This window comes from Stigmatopora nigra, chromosome 4 (assembly GCF_051989575.1).
Source record: "Stigmatopora nigra isolate UIUO_SnigA chromosome 4, RoL_Snig_1.1, whole genome shotgun sequence".
Classification (NCBI taxonomy): domain Eukaryota; kingdom Metazoa; phylum Chordata; class Actinopteri; order Syngnathiformes; family Syngnathidae; genus Stigmatopora; species Stigmatopora nigra.
This window is the reverse complement of record NC_135511.1, coordinates 9,325,043-9,350,714: the sequence shown is the minus strand read 5'-3', so window position 1 is coordinate 9,350,714 and position 25,672 is coordinate 9,325,043. Positions and strand designations below refer to the sequence as shown.

Here is a 25,672-nt window from a genome sequence, read left to right as displayed (position 1 = left end):
GCAAAAAAAAAAAAAAAAACTAAATATGATCATTTTCAAAGTACCTTTTGGAAACACCATTTAATTTGCATTACGATCAAAATTAATCATTTTCAAGCTTCATTTATTTTGAGATGGTCAGTCTTGAGCTACTCTAGTGTAAAACAAAAGTAGAATGGTTCCTGAATATCTCAATTTTCTATGAAATTAGATGAAATGACACATTTTTAAAAGTATCTTGTAATGCCACATGTTATTTTTGTGCTTTAGTTTGATTCTCTGGGTGGTCCCCAAAATTGGAGTGGTTAATGGAAATCACAGTTTGAGAAAAAAGGGTCGTTTTACTTAATTTTTAACTTGTACCTCAATTAGAGTACATTAGTTGGACTCCAGGGGTGGTCCAGTGTCCCACTTGAATGGACCAGTTTTATCCATCTATTTTTAATAGTTTTTTTTAATAGTTTTTTTTAATAAAGCCACTACGTTGCACTACTGTAATGCACATAATACAGCTTACGATCCAAATGAGGGGCGGTGAGTTTGACTTAATCTTTCTGACTGGAGGCTGGCCAGAACGCAGTCTAATTTTTTGGAACTCCCAGGAAAGAAAAAGACAAAAAAAAAAAACAGGTTGCAAAACGAAGCGCTGAAGCGGAAAAGGAAAAAACAAACTCCACAGAGCCACAGGCGGTATTATTGTTCTTGCTGTTGTTCTCGTTACAAACATTATCGCTATTATTATTGATAATAATATTATTACTACTACGTGTACAGATTTTTTTTTTATAAACGAGAGGAAATTCGTCACATTGTGAATGTTGTGCGTCTGCGTGTGTATGAAAGGAGAACGATAATGTTTTGTTCCCAAACCTCTTTTTCTTTCTGTTGAGTTGGACTGGTGCATCTCCATACATTTCAAAAAGAGGGAGAAAATGTCATTTCTTTGCGTAGATTAATAACTAAGGTGAATTTATGGATTTACCGAACGGATTGGGACATATTCCATGATACAGATATTGGTTAAAAAACAATCCAATCGTATATAATGAAGAAGTGTGGTAGGAATTGGTCTATCAGGCTAACTGTAACATGTATTGCATAAATTAAGCGAATCTTTCATTCAATCATTCTTTTATTTCATTAAATTATCAGTTGTCTTTGTAAATTATACAAGGAAACCAATCAGCAATATAAACTTTAAACATTTTTGCATATTATTTATTGAATTAATAGTTACAATTAATGTAGTAATTGTTAATTAAACCATTTTTAAATCAGTGTATTGTCAAACTGATCCATTTTGCACATTTATACCTGTTTTGCATCTCATTTACAAAAGGTCTAAAGTTTATATTTAAAGTTTCATTTGAAGTCATTTTTTGGGTTAACCTACTTTGTTTTGGTTGCAATCGATCCAGCAGAGAACATTTTACGATAAGTATTCTGCTCAAATAAGCATCACCTAACTGCATCAACTGATTGATTACACTCTCATCTTATTTGGTTAGAATGTAATCCTGCAGCGCTTTCTCCAATAGTTCTGCGAACTCTGTTATAATGTATTGAGATGCACCTACCTGTATGTGGCTGAAAGGCCTTCTACAGTAGCGCTTGTGTTCTAAAAATCAAAACAACTGAGGAAAAAAAACTGCATCGTCAGACCAGAAACGAAGGCTTTAAAAACACTCACAGATCACCTCCCCTTTGGCCCCTAGGCCCCCCCAATAGGGGGCGCTTGGCAACACTGCTCATCTTCAAAAGACAAAAAAAGCCACCATCAGCATTTCCGTAGCACTCGAGCAGCCATTAGTTTTCTCTCTGCGCCAATTCGCACGACCATGCTCTTAGCACCCACCTGTGTAATGTGATGCATGCAGCTAACTGCAAACATGGCACATTCGAATTCATCCTTGCTGGATTATGGTACATTAACAGTAGCTACACCTGCATAATCCAATTTAAAAGCGATTAAAAAACTGTTTTATATACACACTGTCAGAGAGGTATTTTTAGCAATGTGTTTATTATTGTAGCTTGTTGTTCTCCGCTCTCGCTAATATATTGGGTGAATTAGCTGGGATATTGGCCAAGATTATTGTCAAAATTAGATTTACCCCTGTGGATGCGTAATCCAAAACTGAACTCAGTTTTTCAGGTCAAGTTTTAGAGGTTTTTGTGAAAATAAAACAAAACAAAACTGAAGTTTAAAAAAAACAACGACAGCAAAACACTGCTTAACATTTGTGCTTGTTTTATAAAGTGTTACAAAAAATGACTTGATGTAATGTGAAAGGAACAAGCATGACAGCAATGTTGAACACTAATGTCCATACAAAGGATATTGCTGGTTGTGTGCATGTAGAAACATTATAGTCAATAGATTAACTGTAGAGAAGAAACTTTGACCTGTTTGCGAAAAACTGCCATCAGATGTGGATTATGCATCCAAAAATCAGCTATATATATGTATATATATTTTTTTCTAATAACATAACCAGTATTACCATGTGTCTGCACCACTGACAAGCATGTTTAATCCATTACAACTGAAATGTTAAGCACTAAAAATGTGATTAATTGCCAATCAATTATCCCTTTGAGATCAAAACATGAATGAAGGTCATCTTTTGTATGCAGAAAGTCCACATTTTAAAATACTAGTCCAACTGTACACGATATGTAAAGAAAACTGTGGCTCCATTGGAATTTCAATTCATGGAACAACACTACAAAACTGTAAATGCAAGCATCTCTCTGACAGTGTTTTTGACAAGTATCGTACAGGGGAAATGTTGTGTCCAGTGAGTAGAACTGTGCTAAAGGGGTATTACCTCATTGATGCAGTGCTGTCGCCATGGATATTTTGGGCACATAATTTAGCCGACAGTGTTTATCAATGGTTCCTCTTCCTGCCCTCGGATTGGCTAACAATAGACGTGTCACTTCTCATCCCATCTCTGCCATTTTCTTAATTTTATTTTAATTTTTTTTCTCAATAGGTCAGTGTCATTGGTTTCCCTGTGTGTGTCATAGTATTGAGACTTTCTACTGTTGAAAAAAAAAGTGTGCAAGCTCCACTAATTGTCCACCGAGTGTTCTCAGGGATTTCTTTTCCTCCACAAAATAAAAGGCGGGACAAAACCAACGACTGACTGCAAGAAAAGGAAAAAAAAAACATCAACATGAGTGAGCATTTATTGTACTCTGTATATATGCCATAGTATATATGTCTGAAAATGGAGGATCTGAAAGTATATGTTAACTAATTTATACAGAGTATTCTATGTAATGTGAAATACTTGAAGCCGCTGTAGTTTGCTCTCTCTCTCTCTTCCTCTCTATCTCCTGTCTTCTTTTTTAAAATTTGTTTTTGTCATGTGATGGAAACATATCAGGAGGACAAGACATCATTCCTGCTGACTAAGGCATACAGACCAGGAAAGGATGTCTAAAGTACTCGCTGGGGGCCAGTAACACGTTTTTTAATCGCTTTAATCCACTTTAAATTCATTTCATGCAGTAAAAATCCACACTGAGTCTTCTATTACGCACACCTGTCAACAAAAATTCTGTCTTTACTCTCCTTCATTTTTTTTGTCCTTTTCTTTTACTGTAAATGTGTCTTGACAAAAATAGCAGCCTTTTCTTCTTGCCTTGTCTTAACGCTTTAACGTAACCAAACAGGAATTTCTGTCTAACAACCAAACGCGTTTAAAAGGGGTGAGAGGCCAGCGAGCCACCTTGGCCCAGCTTTAGTGTCCTTAATTAGTAAAAAAAAAAAAAAAGGAGAAAGAAAAAGTGTATGGTTGTGTTGTTTAACTCTTCTTACCTGCTTTTGACGACAAAGCAGCTCTTCGCCTGTCTCTGGTGGTTGAGAACAAAAAAAAAAAGAAAAAAAAAGTGCATACGTTGTTGTCCGCTGTCTCGCAAGAATTTCCTCTTGAGTCTTTCTGGCTGTTTTCTTTCTGTTTGTGTAGGAAGCTCTCTTTTTTTTATTTATTATGATGACCCATGTATACATGCTTCTGAAATTCAAATTTGATACGCCGATATCAATTTATTTATGTAACTAAATCACTGTTTTATAATCTTGTTAATGAGTCAATAATTGATTTTTTTTTCGTTTGTTTCTTTGTTTAAATAAAAGTTAATTTTTGAAATCTTGACGTCCTCGGCTGCACTTTTGCTAAGTATATATATATATATATATATATATATATATATATATATATATATATATATATATATATATATATATATATATATATATATATATATATATATATATATATATATATATATATATATATATATATATATATATATATATATATATATATATATATATATATATATATATATATATATATATACTGAAATTGAACAAAGAAAATCATTGTTATCTTTACTTTAATCATATTGTAAGCACTCACCCCCACTTTACTGTTTTTTCTTCTCTTTCTTTGGCAGGTCTTACACTATTATGGGACGTGTCAGAGATGTCAGGGGCGGGGGACCCTAACATCGGCCTCAATGCTGTCATGTGGAAATGTTAGCCCTTGCTGGTCGTGTCAGCCGAGCTGCAGGATGACTACATTGGCGCACTTTGTCAGGTGTTTGCTCGGCCCGCTTGGTGTACGCTCGTGTCAGCGGGTCTTGAGGGAACAGGCGGGAACAGGTGGTAGCGGCAGACTTACAGAAGCTCCTGACAGTACTGAGGTCCCTTGACTCTTAGCACCCCCCACCCCTCATTAAACATTATGACAAAAAAACACCACAATCCCTCAATGTGTATAATGTAATGTCCCATGCCTACTGACTTAAGTTGACTAGAATAGGCTACAGCACCCCATACAATCATTGTAGCGCTATTTTTCCCGTCAGAGTCCGCAGTCATGTCTATGTTAGGATTGGTGTGGAAATTGCCACCCTAAAATGACAGGCTTACCACCTCAGAAAATCTGTAGTACATTATAACATCATGAAAGGGGTCCTGCCCTCCTTTCGCACCCCAATAAAAAAAATCTAGATTTGCCCCTGCAGGTGTCCAATTGTTATGCGGTGGGACAAAAGAATGTGGACACTCACTATTGTTGATTGTTGAAGTGTCCACCGGGGTATGAAGGAATTTGCTACCTTTGTTAACATACCTAACTCAGTGCCGTCAAAGGCCACGCTGAAGTGTCCAATTGTTATGCGTTCATGTGTGACCCGCATTCGGGTTTGTGGCTCGCGAGCAGCTGGTAATGACGTCCCACAGGTGCAAACGAGCGCAAGCAGTCCCGTCTAAGCATATACTTCTGATGACATTGTGATCACACGCCGTTTCTTTTCATGCCCAAAAAGGATGAAAAAAAATCTATGAATTCCAAGCCAACGTCACCATCTTCTCACTTCTCGCAGCATCAAGCCTGACGTTTGTTCGCCGTAGCTGTCAAAATTTCTGCCTTTCAACTTTCACCTTTAACACAAAGAGAATAGTTTGAATATGGAACAAAAGAACCCTTTATAAGCACACAATCTACGTCAGTTGGAGCATTGAATACATGTCATCGTCAGCAACCATCACTTGGTGATGATCCTGATTTTCTTTCAAATTGCTTCTAGCCTTTTTGTCACCCATCTTTTGGCATGTCTGACAAACAAACATCAGCACATATTCTCTTTTTTATTGGAATACCCTTTTTGTTTCACATATACTTGTTATCATGTTCAGAGTGAAAGGACATTGACTTTTAACCGTAAAATTTTAAATTATTATAACATGTTTCTTTAATGTGCATTGGTATATTGTGGCCATTTCATAAATATACAAAGTTCAAATCTTACATAATCAATTGTTATCCCTTAAAAAGTATTATTTTTTTTACTGTGCTTCCAACAAATGCCATGCCCTCCACTAATTAGCTGATTATGTTGCAGGTGCCTTCAATCAACGAAGAGAAATGACACAAAGTTGCACAGCTTCTCCTTGACAGGTAATGTTTTTTTGAAGTTCCATATTTATTACCAAATCAAATATTATTGTGTGCTGATACATTGTTCACTCATTTGCTGTCATTGTCAACAAAAGGTGTCTAACCCATTTAAACTGGGAGGGTTGGCAGTGAATGATTATATTTCAATGCCAAAGGCACGATTGCCAGCCGACAAAATGTTGTTTAGAAGTCAAGGTTGGCCCAGTGTAAAAGACACTAAGTCATTCTCTTTCAACGTCAAAGGACGCAAGTGTTTCTTTGGGTGCTCGATTACATTACGCACGAAACACGAAGACAAAAAAAAAAAGATCACAGGCGCGTGTTCTTCGACACGGCCCCGCAGCAAAGCGGGACTCGTCTTGTTCGCCCTCCAGAAGGCCGATGGAGTTTGATCTCCTCTCTGCACCCCACCCCCTCCCTCCCCTCCCCTACCCAATATCCATCTGCCCTGAGGCGCCTGATTAAATGCTAATTAAATCCGTTAGCGCCGCTATCGCAGCCGCTAACTCCTCTCTCTCGCTTTGTCATGGAGATTAATGCCCCTCGTTCATCACGGACTACCTGCCCGGCTGGTGAAAAACCAGCGCCCCACCCCCTCCTCCAAGATGGAAGAGGGCTTTAAATTTTAATTTGAAAATTGCCCTCAATTACTCGGCCGGCGACCACTTGGCGGGAGGCGGGGTTACGACGGCAGGTCAGCGGCCGTGATGAGCGATAAGGGGACATTAATAAGAGCTGGCCCGGGTTCATTTAAAAGCAGACAGGCCGCTTTCTCATTATTGAGCTCCCACCAGCTTTATTTAAAGGACTTTATTTAAGGCCGGCCCGTGAATGTGTCCTGCAGGACAGACACTTAAAGCGTCTGACAGAGTGGGAAAGTTACGACCATAACTTACACCCTGACCAGTGAGCGCTTACACACACACGTGCACACACACACACACACGTGCACACACATGTGCACACACACACACGGTATACAGGGCCCATCTCTCTTTTTTTCTGACATTTCACAGGCCAGTGAGCCTCCACGAGCCACTGAGGAGCCCAAAAATGTTTGAACAAAGTTACACACGTCATTTACTTTTACACCTCCGACAATCTCCAGCCCACAAATGTTTTAGTGGAGCCAATACGCGTAATGATTATAAGCAATTGGAGGCTACTGAGCGAGGGCTAACATGCTGGCGTCACTGTACGACCCATTTCTTTTTTTTAGAAAGCCTTGTTAGGCTTCTACCTGAAGCTTTTCTTTTTTTGTATTAAATTCTTAGTTATACTTCAGAATACCAGAATTAGGAATAAGCACAATGCATCATTGATAAATATTGATAGTAACATATTAAAGAATGCCACATAATATTAATTTGTAGCCTGGTGTTATTTATGATGACTTTAATAGCACAATTTTTCTCCTGTTTGAGTTTGATTTATTTAATAGGGAACAGCACATATAAATGAACATAATTTCCATCTTTAGTCCCTTATTATGATTATTTACAATTCATATTATTGTACAATGACTACATTGTGGGATGATAAAATAGAGTTACGTAATGCAATGATATATTGGAGCATCGTTCTGGTTGCTGTCAACTTTGGAAGCGAGGTCAAAATGGCGTCCATTGACAGTCAAATAAACTGAATAGCCTTCTTGATCAACTGTGAATTGCGAATGCCTTAAAGAGGAAATGAAAATGGGGTAAATTATGACGGGAAACCTCTGTGGAGGGAACTTGGGTAGAGCCAACAAGCAGTTTGCGCTCCTTCTTAGCCTCCAGCATTTGATACACGAGATGAACTATGCTTAGATTTATGCACCTAAGACCAACCTGGCATCCAAAAAATACTGTCACCTCCTTCCCTGCTCCTACCCCATTTATTTTTTTTATATCAAGTGTGTGCCGGCTGAGGCTTTAAATCTGTCTGCTAGTGTTTAGAACGTCAGTACGAGAGCAGCGAAATGGAGGAAAAGCCCACTTGACGCCTCGTTTTTCTCACTGTAAATACACTCTGCAGACATTTTGGTTTCTGTATAATATCCCAACGTGATGACCAACTGGTTAGAGTTGTTCTTAATCCTGCACCCAATGTGCAAGAGAACTCCAAACTATGCAGCTTTAAATTTAATTACAGTATGTGGCAAAATACATTTTAATTTCATCAACTCAAATGTTATTATGATTGGAATCTGCATTAAAGAATGAGTCCAGTATTACTAAGGTCATTATTCGACGACAAGCGATAACAACACAATAGTCTGTTAAATTCTAGGAAGAATGGTTAGTTTTGGTGTAAGCAACATTACATCTGTCAATTGATCTGACTTTGTAGCCCAGTTTATCAACACAATGGTGCCTGTTTCTCACTTCAACTTTCAATTCAAACTGCACCAAAATTTGCTAAAAAAAAAAAAACAATGATGAAGGAATCTTAATCTAATGATTTAAAAATAAAGGATATTGACTGCTTTAGTGAACACGATTTCACTAAACATCAACGAACAGCTCACCATTTCAATTTCAATCCATTCTACTGAATACACATTTCTGTGAATTACTTCTAGGTTGGTAAAAACTAAAAACAAGTAATAATTATAGTGAGTCACGCTAAAAGGACAGCCAATGATTCCACTTTCCAAGAATGTTCCAGGTAAAATGATATGTAATTGCACACACGGTGAAGATGTGGGCCTAAACACAAGCGGAAGAGGTGGATTTGCACATTCCCCGGCAGGCTGCTTGATTAAAAGCCGAAACGAGAATCAGCATGACTTCCCACTCAGTCATCGTGTCTGCTTCTCTTCCCATCTTCTCCTCAGCAGCAGCAGGAGGCGCTGAGCATCCGGCCGACTGGAACAAAGACGGGAAGGGAGCAGAAAAGAAGGATGGAGCGACAGGAAGGCGAGAGAATGAGAGCATACATCACGGCCTTCGTGGCTGACATTTGTGCTCAGTGCAGAGAGCCAGCATGAATTTTAATGTGGAGCCACGCTGGAGAACAAAAAAAAAAGGACTCCTCGCCTCGTAGCGAATCCGTTGGAGTCATGGCCGGTCTCGCCTGGCTGCCGATTGGACGGGTCTAGAAAACATTTCTTGGAAATGAGAAAAGGTGAGGGTTAGACAAAATGAGAGCCTATGAAAAAAATATTCATTTCAGTTGTTGTAATTTCCCTCTTCCTCGCAGATGGACAAAGAGACTCAGAAACTCCATTGTAGGGGCGGGACTACTATCCAGGTGAGTCCAACAGAGGCGGGCATCATAAAGAAAGTAATAACAATAAGTACTAGTTAAACACTTCTTTAAAAATGAAAAATACATCTAGATATCAATTATGTACTGTCAAGCCTTCACCTCACATGTCAGAAGAGGTGAATTTATTCATCATCTTTTATTCACTATTTTGGCATTCAACAGAGGTTTGGAAAGAACTAAAAAAAAAGAGTGAACAAAATGTGGAGCAAAAAAATAATACCTGTGAGAAATACTTTAATTCCCTCACATTTTATTGCATCCATAAAACTATAAACTCCCCTGCAAGATGAAAAAAAATGAATGTAGTCCTCTGTGGTTCTCATTTAATTTCATCATCTAGTACTAGTAGGTCAAACATTATAGGTACTCATTGACCTTTTATATGCAATTGTATCATTTTAATTGCAGCTAATATCACTGTAAAGTTAAAGTGCTTTTTGCACCAAAAAATTGGGCTACCGAGCCTGTTTTATTCCTTTTCGGTGGTTTATAATGGTGGTACTTGTAAGAGTGATGTGCAGTTTTTTTGTTTTTTATCTCAAAGCAAAACTTGGTCCCCAGCATGTCCTTGGTAGAGGTAACAAATGCCATTTTCCCTTTTCCTGCCATGCAAATGTGACCACTTCCTTGCCCCCATCAACAGCAAACACCGGTAGCAAGCCTCAGGCTTTTCCTATATAAGCAGAACCACTGACAGCATTTATGCAGTACCCCCCATGACAAACTGTTCCCTCTGGAACGAGGCGCGTGATTGGTCGGTCACGCCATTAGCCACGTTAAAATGACCTCCGCCATATTTCCTTGTCCTTAACTTCAAATCACGATCAACGTGTGCAAAATCCAAACCTTAAATGCAGAAAAAAAATGAAAAATGAAAATCAGACATAGGCATTGTCGTCATCATTGACTTGACAAAAAGCCTAGTAGTCATCATACCCTCAGCAGCGTATGACGAAATTGTATAGTGAGAGCACAATCAAACATAAGCAGCTGGCAATCTTTTTTTTTCAATATTTGAATTGCATCTACATATAGTCATGCATTATCATGTGTCGAATTGCGCCTTGAGAAAGGGAGTGATCACTTATCTGATGCACCCTCCCCCCCACACGCACGCATACAAACACATATAGATGTGCTATTTAAACCATATCCATGTCTGTGTACCCAAATTGGAGTTTTGTCAGCAGCACGGCTCTAATGGATGGCCAGAGAAAGGATGCCACCCACAACACCATCTGGCTAATGCCCCATCCTCTGCCTATGAATTTGGCTCAATTGTGCCCAAGAGGGAGAAGCCACATGTTCATTATGAAAACTGCGGGGGGCTTAGAGATCCCCCGAGTGGCGACGAACGAGCGAGCGTGTCACAGGACGGCGTGACACGCAACACAGAGAGGGGAAAGGAGAGGGGGGGAAAATAGACAAGTTCCTGGAGTCGATGCATTTGTCAGCCAACCTTGACTGACTTCCAGCAGGGAGCATTCACCATTGTTTCAAAGATAGATAGATAGATATTTCTTTCCCAGGATCCATTGTGGGCCCACTTCTTGCAGCACTGACACCCTGTTGACAAGTTTAATTTGATCTGGCATGGGTATGACCTATTAGTAGAACTTCCTGTGTGGAGTTTGCATGTTCTACTTGTACCTGTGTGTTTTTTTTCCAATTACTCAGAGTGTGTGTTAATGAGTCTGCCTTGTCCAGGAAAAGACTTTCTTTATGCATGTGATTGGTTGCCTAGATCTCTGAATTGAAACATGGTAGCCATTTGGAAGTAAAATGCTTACAACAGCACAGAGCGTGCACAAACCCCCATTAGGTGTCTTTATCTGTTTCTGGACCATCGTGAGAGCAGCCTAACAGCATCTGTCAGGGCTCGCTAAACCCCCCCGGAACCATAAAAGCCACGGCCTCCTCGGTGAAAGAACCGAGGCGGGAGGAACCCTCTGGGACTCATAGGAAGGAGATATGGAGAGGAATAAAATGTGCTTTTTTCTTCCTTTACCATTCCAGTACGGCACGCGCCATGCGTGGCCATGCAGGCAGATGGGGGAGGTGCAGGTAGAAATACTAAAACATGCATGAGTCGCCTGCAGCCCAGGAAAATAATTACTGTCATTTAGCAGATATGTAGAAAAGAGCAGCCCCCCACAGGACGCTACACGCTGCATGCATACGGATCAACTGCACAGCCAGGAAGGGACGAACCACGTGCTTGCCCTACTTGGTTACCTTCACCGGGGAGATTATGTTGTTATCAGCACAGATTTTGTCCTCTTAACTGCTCACTGATCCTCTTTGGGGTTAAGGGGGTTCACACCTATCCTTCCAGACTTTGAGCAAAAGGTGATGAACATCCTTGGGAGGTCACTCGGACTGACATGTAGTACCTGATTGGAAAACAATAATTCATCGGGAAATTACAAGAAACTTAATCCACCGTATATATCAGAGGTGCCAAAATGAATCACTGATAAGCACAAGTGCCAGTAGTTGTGTTAAGAAGTATTCAACACATTTAAAGAATGACTATTTCACATCTTTGATTTAGGTAGAATAAAAAAGTACACTATAAGATCAATTTATAGAAATGATTACTCTTTGTGGATATTGTGCACTGGATAATAAAATGAAAACTGATTTATTAGGCACGTTTAAGGACACCCGCGGAAATACTGAAGAGATTTAAGGAATGTCAACAAACTTTTTGTGCTCCAATTTCCTAAATGTCTTAAAGTTTTGATACTATGTTAAAAAGTAGAGCAGCAAAGTCATTTTCCTTGAATGTGATCAGTCTCTGGATCTCGGCAAATGTTAAATCCCATCCAAATTCCTCCCTCCTTGTCCCCTTTGTCTCACTGCTGCGGAGTGCTCACACCAAACACATTTACTGAGAGTGGAGGGCTGCCAGTGGAGGTCAAACGTCTGCCTTGCTATCATTCTTTATGACTGATCGAGTGGCGCAGCCTTCATTACCCTGAATTATATGGCACCATTATTACATCTCTGCCAAGGCCCGTGTATGGGACGCCTCTGGCCTTTTCAAGCTATCATCTTACCCAGGAGAAGCTTTAAATGTTGCAACTCTCTGAAGACAGTTACTTACAACCAGAACTCTAACGTGCTCGTCAACATCACAAGCTTGTTATGAATGGCCCCTCTACAGATGCTCTATCCCAGGGGTGGCCAAACCGGTCCTCAAGGACCGCTGTGGGTGCAAGTTTTTGTTCCAAATGATCCAGCACAGACACTCAGTAAAATTAGATTTCTGCAGAAAACAAGAAGCAATCGACTGCAATCCACTGATTGTACTTGTAGGAAAGATTTGGGGAAAAGGTGGCCTCTTCATTGGTTGGAATGAATACCCGCACCTACTGCGGCCCTTTCTGGAATAGTTTGCCCACCCTTGCTATAACTAGTATTGTGCCAAAAGAAAGTGATTTAGAAGAAATCTTTGGAAAACTTGGTATATATATACACATCTCAAGTTGCTAGTATGTTTGGAACTGGACTCGTGGTGTAGTGGTTCACCCGTATGACTTCGTTGTGGGCTCAATTCCCTATGGTGGCGGTATAATTGGGGATGTGGATGGTCGTTTGTCTCTCTGTGTCCCTTATGACTGACTAGTGACTAGTCTAGGGTATAGTCTGCCTTTTGCCCAAAAACAGCTGGATTACGCTCCAGCAACCCCCGCAAACCTTTTGAGGATGGGTTGTATGGAAGATGAACGAATGAATCAATTTAGAACCGCAACAGACTAACTGCATCCAAATGTTTTTGCTGAAGGCGTTCAACGTTCCTGATTGAGACCATCGATGCGAAACATTTGAATAGAAACCGGCAATGAGAACAGCGGGGTAGCCTTCGCCTCAATCACCTTGTTGTCACTGCTGCCCGTCTCTGCAGCGTACCTCCCGTGCACCCGCTGCGTTTATTAGCGCTTGTGAGGTAGCGAGGCGATGGTGTGAAGTAGACTGATAATCTGTGAAAAGCAGCAGGGTTCTGTTTTGGCGCATCGTGATGTGTAACCCATTGTTGATAAGATAGCAGCAGCAACCGACGCACAAATGTAGAAACAAACGGGTGGATTCAAGGATCGAGTCGAATAAACTAGTTGTCATAGTTCATGGCGGAACTCAATGTTTTCTTTTCATTGGCACTGAAATATCAATAGGTTTTTATAACACTTGCATCAGAGACATCAGTGAGTATGGTCATACAGATTAGGCCAAATGGGCCTTCTCTAGTGTGTTTGAGCTAAAACAGGTGCACACTCATCACACATCCCCCTCAACACACACACATATATGCACTTCTCATACTACTCTTTCCCAAGTGTGCTGCCATATCAGGCAGAGAGTCAGAACGCAGTAACAGGGCTATTAGGACTGCCAGGTACCCTATTGATCTCCTCATTGATCCTCCCCTACCTAGAGCAGCTTGGCTTTATGCACCTACGGGAGCTGGAATGCAAAAACACGCATACTGCGAAAAAAAATCCAGCAGAAAGTCTTTTGGCATTAGTTTTGCTTCAATATGCTGAATTTCAAGTGTGCCGCAGTGTGTGAGAGCGGCCATGACAACACAAAGAGTGTAAGCATTGCCAACCAATTGAAATGATCAACTTATAAGATGATTAACTTAAATAGCTTCAAAATAGTGAAACATCAAGATGTTTTACTTGGTGTAAATAAAATAATGCAATTTTTACCCCTTTATTTAAGAGGTAAACCCTGCTCAAATGGTAGCTTGTGGGTACTACATGAACAACTCCCATGTAAACAAACCAACTAATGATATATATCCATTTAATGTATCCAAAGTTGGCAAAGTTGTGCACATTTGAAAGCGTGGGGTCCAACTGTTTTTTGTGCATTTAATTAATATCATGGGGCAACTGGCAGGTCTTCATCAAGTCCAGTTGATTAATAACAGGCCCCGTCACACCTTCACTCATCACTAATGACTCTCTGTCTATTCTTATCACTTCATAATGAGATCTAAAAGGAGCCGGCCATATGTGTGCACACGTATGTGCACGCTGACTCTAATTACATGTATTAGAGTGCAGAAAAGCGAGCATGTGCAACTTAATTTTTTCATGCCAAAGTTTCAAATAGGCCCCTTGACAACTTCATTCATTGGCTGCCATTGACAGCGAAGGTTGCTCGATCCATTTGAAATGAAACTTCTGGCGGTACATGTTCACCAGCACCCATCATAGTTAAAATGGATCGGAAGTCTATCATTTATCCATCTATTATTCACTACTAAGTTCCCAGTTAAAATGGATTAGACATTTACTGTAACAATGTCAATGCTTTATTTACTACAACAAGGTTGAGATGCACATGGCAAATATAATGTTAAGGCTTTTCAGGCCTGCTCTTTAAATTCTCATCATATACTAAATAATCTGGCGGTTAAGAGTACCCTCTACTGGACACAGATTTTATTTGGGACAAATGGAAGGAGGTTGAACACCTTGATCAAAGGTACTTGGACCTAAAATAATAAAAATAATTATAATAAGGGACATTTCATTGCCAGAATTAGGTTAACCAATAATTGTTACCATTTAGGGGTTTTTGCATAGGAGAAGTGTTTTTTTTTAATTATTATCTCTTCATAAATTACAATGGCTTTTGTAAGAGTCTACTCTGTTACTCTAATTGTAGTGTGTGTGTGGTGAGGGGAAAAAAGCTACCAAAATGTTATTTGCTAGTGATAGAAAACAATAATTTTCATCTCACAAAGATTTATTAGCTATTATGAATTGCCGGCTTGAGTTTGCAATAAAGTGTTTTACAGTGGCTCATACAAACAACATTGAGGGGAAAAAGTGTTTCAGCATGTGTTGATAATTCTGGATAAGTTCTAAATAACTCCATAAGGCACAACTAAACACACATTTGTTGTGTTTTAATATTTTCTATCCACGAATAAATAAAAAATAGCAGTTAGAACTATTTTCTATCGTCGTTTGATAATTATACTTACAGGATGGTATGTTTTCTAGGCAGTTTCTATTTTTTTACTGCAATGCCCCCCTAGCTGCCCTAGCTCCATTCATATGATTATGTTCGGACCACGGCGTCCTGTCCTCTCTTGTATGTTGGATAGCTTGAGTGCGATGGCGATGAGAGGACCCAGCACCACCTGCATTGAGCAACACATAACTTTTGGATTACAACTACATAGAGTGACAGATTTAAGCAAACAACAACCAATATGACAATCGCATTGTTCAACTACAACATATGTGACAGCATCAATTGAATCTCTCTACACTTTGAAGGTGTACCTAATATGATGGCCTACAAGTTAGAACTGAACCACTAAAAGGCCATCATGCTTGATGATATCAAGGATTGGGTTACACACAAAAAAACTATAATGAGGCTTGTCATTAAGAATGCACGATGAAGAGTTGTATACACATGAACAGGCATAGAATACCTGGGTTTCTCTGCTATGCCTTTCAGGGTCTCTCTCGAAGCTTTCTGCATAAACGCGAATAATGGCACCTGTGCCACCACCGCTTCCGCTCATACGGAACACCAGGCGGGATGCGTCACTGAAGACAATTCTCAGACCCTGTGACGAAAAGAAATGCATGGATATATTTATCACAATGTTCTTTTTTCTCCAGGGTCTGATCCCTCCCCCCCGTGGCGATATCATTGTGAGTGTGAATGGTTATCTGTCTCTCTGTGTACCCTATGGCTGACTGGCGACTAGTCTGTGGTGTAATCCATCTTTTGCTCGAAGTCAGCTGGGATAGGTTCCGGCAACCTTTACAAGGATGCGCGGTACTATTGTGCTCCAAATTCTACTTTGTTTTAGGGTTAGAATTCAGGGTTGGGCAAACCACTGATTGCACTTCTGCCTCACAGTTTAAAGACCATGTATGTGTTCAAATCTGGGCCCTGACCTTGCAAGGAGCATTGGACTTTGCATGCTTGTGTGTGGATTTTTTTCAAAAACTGTTTGGGGTAACAGTTCTCATTGTCTGTAGGTTTCAATCAGTTAAATAGTCGTAGTTGAAGGTTTGTGAGCAAGCTACTGCATCCACAGTAGTAAATCAACATGCCTTCAATCTGCAACAGTATCTAAGATCCAGTAGAGGGCATTACATTTATAGAAGTGAGTACAAGTACTGCTAGAAGAAAAGTGGCACATCCCAGTATATACTTCTTTCCAGTCATTCTTCCGGTCTTAAAAAAAGGTTCCTTTAAATGGCATTTATCTAATATTTTGAACCACAGAAGCTTGGCATTTTGTCTTTTATTTATATCAACGGATTTTTCTAGGCGATGTGATTTGTAAATAATTACATAAATAACCAATATTTTTATTTGATGAATAGGATATTAGCAGGGTATGTATTGGTGCCTAATGAAGTCGCCAATTTAGAATAACCAACCAAAAAATATGTGTGTTGGCAACTTTGGTCTGCATTTGTGTGTGTGTATACTCGTCAGCTGGGGAGCAGAGACGGCAGCTGATATAATTCCACCCCAGCAAGAATGTGGACTACAATAACATTCGCTGGGGGCTCCCAGGCCTTGGAGGGGCTTAAAGTCAGGGTTTCAACCACATTTAAGGGTCGAGGGAACAAACTGTAACTATGGTAACACTCTCTTCTCATCAGTCTGGTGATTGACACTTACTTTTGTACTCACCAAAATTTGCCACACAATGGGCACTGTGTTGGTATGTGTGTTTCTGCCAATTGCCAGTACCTACACTAGGGAGTACAGACCATGTGTGTGTGTGTTTCTATAAGGCATGCAACAGGGTGGGGCAAGTGTCATCAGCGAACAGTTTGGAATGTCTCCAATGAAGTCAGCTGGGAAAACTTCTGACTGAGGAGGACAGGGGCATGTACAGGAAGTTTGCAGGCTCTTTTCTAGGGAGTGTGTATATGTTTGTGTCCGTTTATGGTTTAAAATGGAAGATCCAGTGTCATATCCAAACATGGATCTCCCTAGATGATGCAGAGTATGGGTGGTCTACTTCCCAACAGGACAATACTGATGAACGAATTTGAACAGTCAGGGCCAACATGAACGTGAAGCCACTTCTTGTGTTTGTACCACTAAAATGATTGCCAGTTCAACACAAAGAAACAAAGACAATCAAAATGAATTGGGTTTTTCAAACCATCAAAGATGACACACACCTGGTTTCTCGCGACCGTTCCATCCACCGGGTCGACGTACTCAAAGTTGTCTGCCCGCTCCACGTTATACATGTGATCTCCTACAGCGAACTTCTGACTGGTGAAGGCTTTGTCCAAAATTACGGACTCTAGATCCTTCATCAGGTAGAAGGCAGCCCGGGGCTCGAGGCCTTCATAGTCAAACCTGACACACATGATCATGGGTCAAAAAAACCTGAAAAAAGGGCGGCTTCTTTCTCCATAGTGAAATCGACGGAATTAGCAAGTATGTATACACTAGAAGCCCAAGGCTTCCTGTGTTCAATCGTGTATTAACAGTCTTGTTTTTGCACACCTGTCGCTTTGCATCGGCTAAGTGGTGTGTGAGAATACAAAAAGCTGCAGGAAAAATAACTCAAATTAATATCTATGCATTGAAATAAGAGCAAACGAGAACCCCAACTGGAGAAAGACAAGTGGAAAAATGTGGAGGCTGAGAGGAGTTATGTTTGGCTGCATCCATACAAGGGATGATTATTTGCAGGCAAGTGGACTTGCTCAAGCAAGGAGTGTTACAAGAGATTTGAGCTCCAAAACAAAGAAGTGAAGCATACGTTTACCTGCAGAAATAGTTGCGTCCAAACTTGGCCCAGTGCTCCCGGACAATCTGCTCCACACTCTGTTTTCTAGCAGCCATGATTGACAGCCACATCAACACAGACCACAAACCATCTTTTTCCCGAATGTGGTCTGAACCTAGAGGGGAATAAACAAATGGTTTTATAGAAAAAAGCTTGCCTGCTATCGTTCCAGAGAAAATCTAAATAGACTTGAATGAGAATGTTTACAGATATGATATTCTTTCACTGAATTGAGTTCACAATTGCAAGTGTTTAATTTGCTTTAGCTTTTCATGGTCGGCTGTTTAACTAAGGCAACTGAACAGTTTGAGTTGTGAACCTGGTGACATTTTAACAACAACCAATGTGAGAGCAAGACTTCCCTAAAAGGGCGTGGAGTAGAAAAGGAGCCAAAAAAACAAAAATCAAAAATCAAATTGACATGGCATAACAGTCTCACTTGTTATTTCTATTTGGCTGTAATGGACATCTGTCCGGAAAGTGACAGTCGCCAGTATTTAATCCCGGTTTTGTTGTCTGTCTGCCAATGTCTGGGATCGCACAATGAATCAGATCCTACACTATGTCAAAAACCTTTTACAAAATGATTTTTGTTTTCCCTGCAAAATTGTACAGCATATGATAATAATTATAAAATATATTTGTAAAGCTTCCCTGACTAAGTTTTGAAAGTGGGAAAATTTGTGTCTAGTTCAAATGATTTACTGCAAACCCTTTGAGCTCTTGGCCTTAAAAGGATAGACAAGCTTCTCTGAGTGCCCTTTTCACTTTTCTCCTCCCTGCTGTCACGTTTGCTTTTTGCTATATGGTCAGACTCACAAACTGCTTCACTCTGTATCTTCTCAGTGACACACTGTAGAGGCAGGTAGACACAAGCAAATGTGCTCATGAGGCTCAGTGGACCATTGCAGTCTATCAAAGGGAGCTCTGGTCTCCTTTTATAGTAGAAGAATGACCACCATTTACATTACACATTCAACCAGGGTTAAAGGTGCATCTATTAGACAGCAATCAAAATATGCTCATCTGCCAAGGAACAAGAATGTGTAAAAAAGAAGATTAGAAGAGTGAGATATTTTGATAGATTTTTTTGTCTACTCCCTATCTTTTTTTTCCCAGTGGATAATAAACCAATGAAACTCAAGGCAAGAGTTTCTGGCCATGTCATAATAGCCACAACAAAGCAAAATACAAGGGTGAACTTTCATAGTTTTGCCAGCCAAAATACGCAGATGACATTTTGAGGGTTCAATGTGTTCTCAAGGGAAATTGGGGTACATTGCATGGTAGCATAAGCAAAAGATAAAGCCAATATTAGTTTTGTTGGAATTAGTATGTGATTTTGTGTGTGTCGGCTAATTTTCTGTGAATATGATTAAAAGAAGTTCCGTCCATATAAGTAAAACTAAAATAGCTGCTAAAACAAAACTAGTAAATAGTAGTAAGAGTAGTTTTAAGATGGTAATCTAGATGGTTGTACATTAGGTTTACGTGAGTTTTTGGCCAAGAGGTACGGTACCTGTCCCAAAACTTTCCTCCCCACAGAGGGAACAACGACCAGAGTCCATCAGGTTCCCAAAGTACCTCCAACCGGCGGGGGTCTCGTAAAGTGACAGTTTCATGGTTTTGGCTACCCTAAGAGGGAGGAAAAACACCCAAATGTTCATGAAATCATCAATTAATCTAATAAGGAGCAAAATTGGGCATTCTTTTAGTTGATGTTGCTGTAAATCTGTGTGTGTGTGTTTGTGTGGTCACAGAACCATTTGGCTTGAGAAAAACAAATTATGATCACTATGTTGGAATTGTTCTTTGAACTCAGACTAACCTCATATATCATCACCATACAAATACATAGGACAGTGAGAAATAGGGCCAAAATGTTCTCAGTGTGGCTTTTTCCTTGGATTTAAAATGATGCATTTGAATATACATACATAACATGTCCATCCATTTATCATGTCACACATATACAAAGGCTCCAATGTGCCCAGTGCAGTTGTTTACATGAGGATGGTCTACTGTAATTGATCAAATAAAGCTAAACCAATATTTCTCCCCATGGAGAGCAGTTCTCCCAAGTTGTTCCGAAACTCTAAGCAGCAGGTTTAAGCCAATGTTACACAAGAACAAAAGTCCATGTTTCTAAAATCCCCACAAACTGCTCAGAGCATTCAAAGCAGTAACAGTGGGGAGGGGCTGAAAGAAATAGTAGCACCTTTTGGCCCTGACTTCATATTTTGCCAAACATAGCATCCAGTGCCCCGTCTCCACTGACAAGAGCTCAGCCGGGATTTAAAAGCTTTGATCTGGCATTCCAACAAAAAGCACCGCATGCTGGAGCTTTTCGTTGACTCGAAAAAGAAGTTTGTTTTTGACATATAAAACCCAAAAGCCTGGTAGTATTGTTGTTACACATCACAATGTTGATTAGGGTTTATCAGTAGTTGTCCAAAAAAAAAAATACTTTCCCAGGTAAATACTAGTTTAAATTTGGGTTGAGTTATATTTTTTTTCAAGATAGGAGATTTTACAAGTGAACCATACAAAGTATTCTACTACATCTGTGTTTTGTTTTTTTGCTGCACAGCAACACACAGTGTGGGAGGGCATTTCAGAACATTATCTACACAGCTGAGAAGACCACCAGCTGCCCCCATTCAATCCCTGGAGGAACTCTACAGCCCCCACTGCCTCAGGAAAGCACAAAGCTCTGTCAACCCTACCTCAAACAACCTACAGGTTTGGATTGAAACTTCATAGGCATAAAAGAGTAAAATATTAAAAAGTAGAAGTTAGTTACAGCGAGTGGATTACTGGACTGCTCATGGTGGTAAATGTAAAGCGGTATTCTCCCCAACCCTCATCAATTACATCCCTCCCCTTTTCTGGAACAATGTTGATGACCCTAATTTTAGCCATGAAACCCATTCACTAAATGCCCCCTGCTCTACTCTTCCCTTACATAACACATCATTCTTTATTTATAGACTGCGAGTAAAAGTGTGTACATATATACTTACTTGTGTGTGTACACGTGAGTACGTTGGAGGAAAGTTAAGGAGGTTCATATGATTGCAAATTACACTTATTGGGACAAAAATAGGCCAATTTGAGATCATGTAAAAGGCAACATATTACATATCAACCCAAGTTAAAACAGTTTGGTCCCTTTTCAATGAAATAAAATACCACACCTTTTTTTAGAACTTAAAAAAAAATTCAAAAACGTTTATGTACATATTAAAACTAATCCAATGTGTGTTATTTCAATATTAATGAGTCTAAAAAGGACCAACTACCAATTAAATTGACCCCAAAAATGGGCATACATGGTACTAGTCAATCCGTTTTCGGCCTAACAAAGACACCAAAGTGTCTTTTAGTGTAGTGGATGACTTAATATATGATTTATGTATAGTACATGTATGTTGTACCTGTCCAGTGCAGCACTGGTGGCCATACTCCGAGCAAAGCCCTTGACTCCCTGCTGTCGGAAGTGGGGCACAGAGGAGAGATTGGCGGCCATAATGGCTACAGAGTCAGACGGGTTCACGAAGAAGGCGTTCTCACCGAGGATCATGTAGCGATCCTGATGGAATGAGCAGAGTAGAATTAGAGCATATCACAGCATCTTTCATATATTTCAAAATCAGAATTAGAGTGGTCACTCAATAGCAGGACATATGAAGGTAAGCAACCATTCATGTTCAATGAGAAAGCATGTTTTGAATGGGAACTATGGTGATTAACAATCAGACCGCTGGATTTCATCAGATTGTATATGCAGCCAGTGTTACTGCTTAAATTTATTCGTGTGTCCGTGTAATCCAGTCGTAGTTTCAGTGTAAACTGAGAGTTTGGCAAGATGAAGAAGACAGCATTATGTAACATCTCCAAAACACCTTCCCTCATGACTGTGAGAGTTCTGATTCTTATGAGAGCTCAAATGACATAACTCCACTGATGATAAAATCATTTTTCAAGAAAAATGGTGTGTTGCCCCTTTTAAGTACAAATGATAACAATTGGAAGACTTGGTGGAAAATTTGAGCCATTTATAGGGTTTAATGGAGAAGATAACTCAACCCTATTTTCCCAGCAAAACACTAGTGAATGTTTTTTTTTAAGAAAAGAAAACATTCCCTTTTTAAAGCCCATTTTTAGAAAAATGCAACCTCTGGATGCTTTTCCATGCCTCTAAAATGCTTAACCGGATCTTATTTTAATTTACTACATGTCATGTTTATACTGATTTGACTATCTCTGTGCTTTTAGACAAAATTAGTTTCACTGACACTCTCTCTCTCGGCGTGCCGTATTTGGGCACATTTTTTGGATGATTTAAAGCACCAATGGATCAATGGACGCTCTTCATGCTTAGACTTTGAACATTTATATGAAGGAATTATGCCATATTTTAAATAATGTATTTAAAGCTTTAGCTGACTGCCTGACTAGATTGAACTAGAATTACTTATTTGCTTCCCGCCTGGCATTCTAATAATGGAACAAATGACCACACACCTCTACATATTCAGTGTATCTCTATATTAGCATGAGCAGGCAAGGCTTTTAAAGGCACTTTGTTCCCTAAGAGGTGGCACTGAGTCAGTATTGTGCCAAACAGCTGAGATAGTACATGCTATCTGTCCCACATTGTCTCGCCCTCCAGACTGTAGCAATGTAAGATACTCACCCCGTCTGCGTCAAAGGCAGCGCCCAAGCCAAAGTCGCCTCCGTTCATGGCATCCACCAGTGAAGAGGCATATGTCAGATTGGGCTCGGGGGGCCGGCCCCCAAAGTCTTCCATTGGGATGCAGTTGACAGCGGAATTTGCAGGGGCTCCAAGCTCATCGCATAGGATCCTACGGACATAAGGGCCCATCACTGTAACAGCAGAGGAGATGCCATTAACACTGACAACAAGTTCGGTTGGCTATTAACCCAAGATCATAAGAGGCTCACCTCCGTTCATAGCATCAATACTTATTCTCAGCTGCTCGGGTCCTGTCAGGAGACTTTTGATGGCGCTGAAGTCAAAGATGTTTCGTAGGAGTTGGAGATACACCTCAACAGAGTCTACAATCTCCACTGGAAGACACAATTAAGTGTAATTCCTAAGTTAAAACATTATCAACATAGTTGTTTTCTTGCAGGTGTGTAGCAACTGCAAACCTTGCCAGCCAACAAAGTAAGACAAGGATTTTTAAGTTCAGAGGTCATGCACAAAGTTGACGGTAAAGACATATTGTAAGTCACAGCACAATATATTGCATGAAAGTTTTTTTTTCAAGAATACTAACAAGTATACCTCGAAAAGGTTTGAACTTGTTTTCAAGGTCAAAGTCGTGTCGTCCCAGCCTGGAGAGGTCGATGCGAAGGTCGGGGCAGATTGCATACTCTTCCAGCTTGCGGCTCACCTGATGGATCCTCTCCATCACCGAGTCTGGAGATGGACCTACGTATTGTGTACACCGAAGGCGACCATTGAGCATACAAGTATAAGAAATTTACATTTTTCCTAGATATCGTTCTACTGATTATAATCCATCCTCACCTCCATTAGCTACGTTAAACTTGACACCAAAATCCTTTCCAGGGCCTCCGGGATTGTGACTGGCTGTGAGGATTATCCCACCGATTGCTTTGATCTTCCTGATGATGCAGGACACAGCAGGGGTGGACAGGAGGCCATTGTGGCCAATGACTAAGCGACCAATCTGCACAAAGTAAGCACAGAAACAACTTGAATCTTTACTCCAAACAATGAAATGTTTCAAAATGTGGTGCACAAGCCACTTAACAGACCAAAAAGTAATTAGACAAAGTCAGGCAGTCACACTAAAAACATAAATGCTTAAAATCTAAAATAACTGGTGAATTTTGCAATGTAATCACTACTCCATTATGAAATACCCAATTAATAAATAAAGAACCATTCATACAGAGGGAGGTAAATAAAGTGTCTATTATTAGGTAGAACTGTATTGTCCAAATACATTTTTGGAATAAAATTATGTCCCACGTGGAAGCTAAATAAAATAACAGAGGGAGCCACACTATTTATAATTGTCTGCCACTTATAAATAGTAACTGCATACCATAATAATAGTGTCCCCAGCAGTTAGGCATTTATGCTCATGATTGTCCAGGGTGTGCATTTTATAGCGTTATATGTGGTAATGTATCGGAACCATCTTGAGTTCTGTCCACTTAAGAGTCAAACTTGAGAGTAGGCGAGGGGCAGGGGAACAAACATAAGACCGGAAAATAGAGCAGGATGGATGGAAGTGCTGATAAGACTGACACTCAGAGACATTTGTCTCATAAACAAAATCGTATTCCCTTCTGATGTTCCCTTGGAAGGGCTCCAGAACAATTATGAAGATGTCAGAGCAGTACTGAAGGGATTTACTCTCTCTCTCTTCCACCTTTCATTATTTGGCTCGTAGAAAAGTTAAATCGAGTTAACACAAACAATTGGTTAATCGAATCTTATCGATGTGTCAAAAGTGCAGTGGACATTGTGAAACCCGAGTTGTTTTAGAGAGGAACTGACTCAGGCTACCTGTTTCAAAGAGGCCTTTTGTCTAATTTAAACGCATTGGTAACTTGATTTAGGAGTAACGTTACTTGGATGTATTTTAGGATATAAGTTAGGACTCGGTTTAAACTTTTTGCTTTATGTTACAACCGCTGCAATATTCCCAATATCAAGTGGCAGTTCTTTAAAAAAGGGAAATGCTTGTTTTATGATTGTTATCGAATATCCAGTGGAAGTTCACTCTAAACATAATGTAAGTCAAATAATGTTGTGCATTTAATCAAACCACATCCCTTTTCATTTAAAAAAAAACACCCTTTAAATCAGGGTACTAGGAGAAAGACAACTATTCATTCTCACATTTACACTTAGGGGAAATTTAGAGTGTTCAACCAGCCTACCCTGTACATTTTTGGGATGTGGGAGGAAACTGGAGTACCCGGAGAAAACCAACACAAGGCCAAGGACACAGTGAGGACTGACTTGGGATCAAACCCTCAACCCCAGTTAAATTTGCCCTATAAAGGGTTTGGGAGTCTAAACATATTTTTTTACACACTTAAAAATAATGATCAATCATATAACAAGAATGGGGTCCCATTTATTCAATGTGCCCCCTTTGTACTCACCCCATTGGCTGCCGCCATCTGGACGATGACCTCGATGGCCCCGCGGCTCAGGTAGCGACCGTCGCTGCCGACCACCATGGTGCAGCCCTGCCGGTCCCGGAGGTCGATGGAGGACAGGACGCTCTGGATGTAGTTCTGAAGGTAATTCTTCTTACTCTCGAACACAACCGTCTTCCTCCGCAAGCCATTGGTACCGGGCCGCTGGTCCTCAAAAGGGGTGGTTTGGACTGTCATTACCGGTATAGGGCTCGTCTCCATCGTCAAAGCGGCTCCAATAACAACAAAGCAACCAGAGAAAGGGCCTTGCTTGTGGAGGGCTGCTGCATCCCTCGGAACCGTATGACAGCTACCCTCTACATAATAAACATGAACAACTGACACTAGGGGAGGGCCATGGGAGGGTCCACGATCATCTTAGAGGCAGAGCTCTAATAAAAATAGACTCTGACTGATAGTACTGAGTGTACATGGTTGT

The 25,672-nt window shown here is 40.2% G+C and overlaps 1 protein-coding gene and 1 long non-coding RNA gene across 3 annotated transcripts; one reads left to right on the top strand and one right to left on the bottom strand.

Annotated features, from left to right (window-relative positions):
• Positions 1-8,812: 8,812 nt before the first annotated feature.
• Positions 8,813-23,503, top strand: LOC144194995 (uncharacterized). Of its 2 annotated transcripts, XR_013326031.1 has the most exons (4): positions 8,813-9,068; positions 9,144-9,194; positions 20,612-20,763; positions 23,181-23,503. It is a non-coding gene; the product is annotated as an uncharacterized LOC144194995 (long non-coding RNA). The 2 variants fall into 2 exon arrangements; XR_013326030.1 differs by having other exon boundaries at positions 20,612-23,503.
• LOC144194991 (phosphoglucomutase-like protein 5) lies at positions 14,982-25,565 on the bottom strand. The gene is made up of 11 exons (XM_077714284.1): positions 25,198-25,565; positions 23,582-23,744; positions 23,336-23,482; positions 22,990-23,115; positions 22,721-22,911; positions 21,459-21,613; positions 19,541-19,656; positions 18,001-18,136; positions 17,402-17,585; positions 15,676-15,813; positions 14,982-15,375 (listed from the first exon to the last, which is right to left on the bottom strand). The coding sequence occupies exons 1-11, from the start codon at positions 25,453-25,455 to the stop codon at positions 15,286-15,288; spliced, it is 1,704 nt and encodes a 567-aa protein (XP_077570410.1). The 5' UTR covers positions 25,456-25,565; the 3' UTR covers positions 14,982-15,285.
• Positions 25,566-25,672: the final 107 nt, after the last annotated feature.

Coding starts and splice junctions, on each gene's coding strand:
- LOC144194991 (XM_077714284.1), bottom strand. CDS start 25,455: ATGGAGACGAGCCCTATACCGGTAATGACAGTCCAAACCACCCCTTTT. Junction 21,614..22,720: donor CTGCCTTTGACGCAGACGGG/GTGAGTATCTTA, acceptor TCATTCCATCAG/GATCGCTACATGATCCTCGG. Junction 15,814..17,401: donor GAACGGTCGCGAGAAACCAG/GTGTGTGTCATC, acceptor TTTTCGTCACAG/GGTCTGAGAATTGTCTTCAG.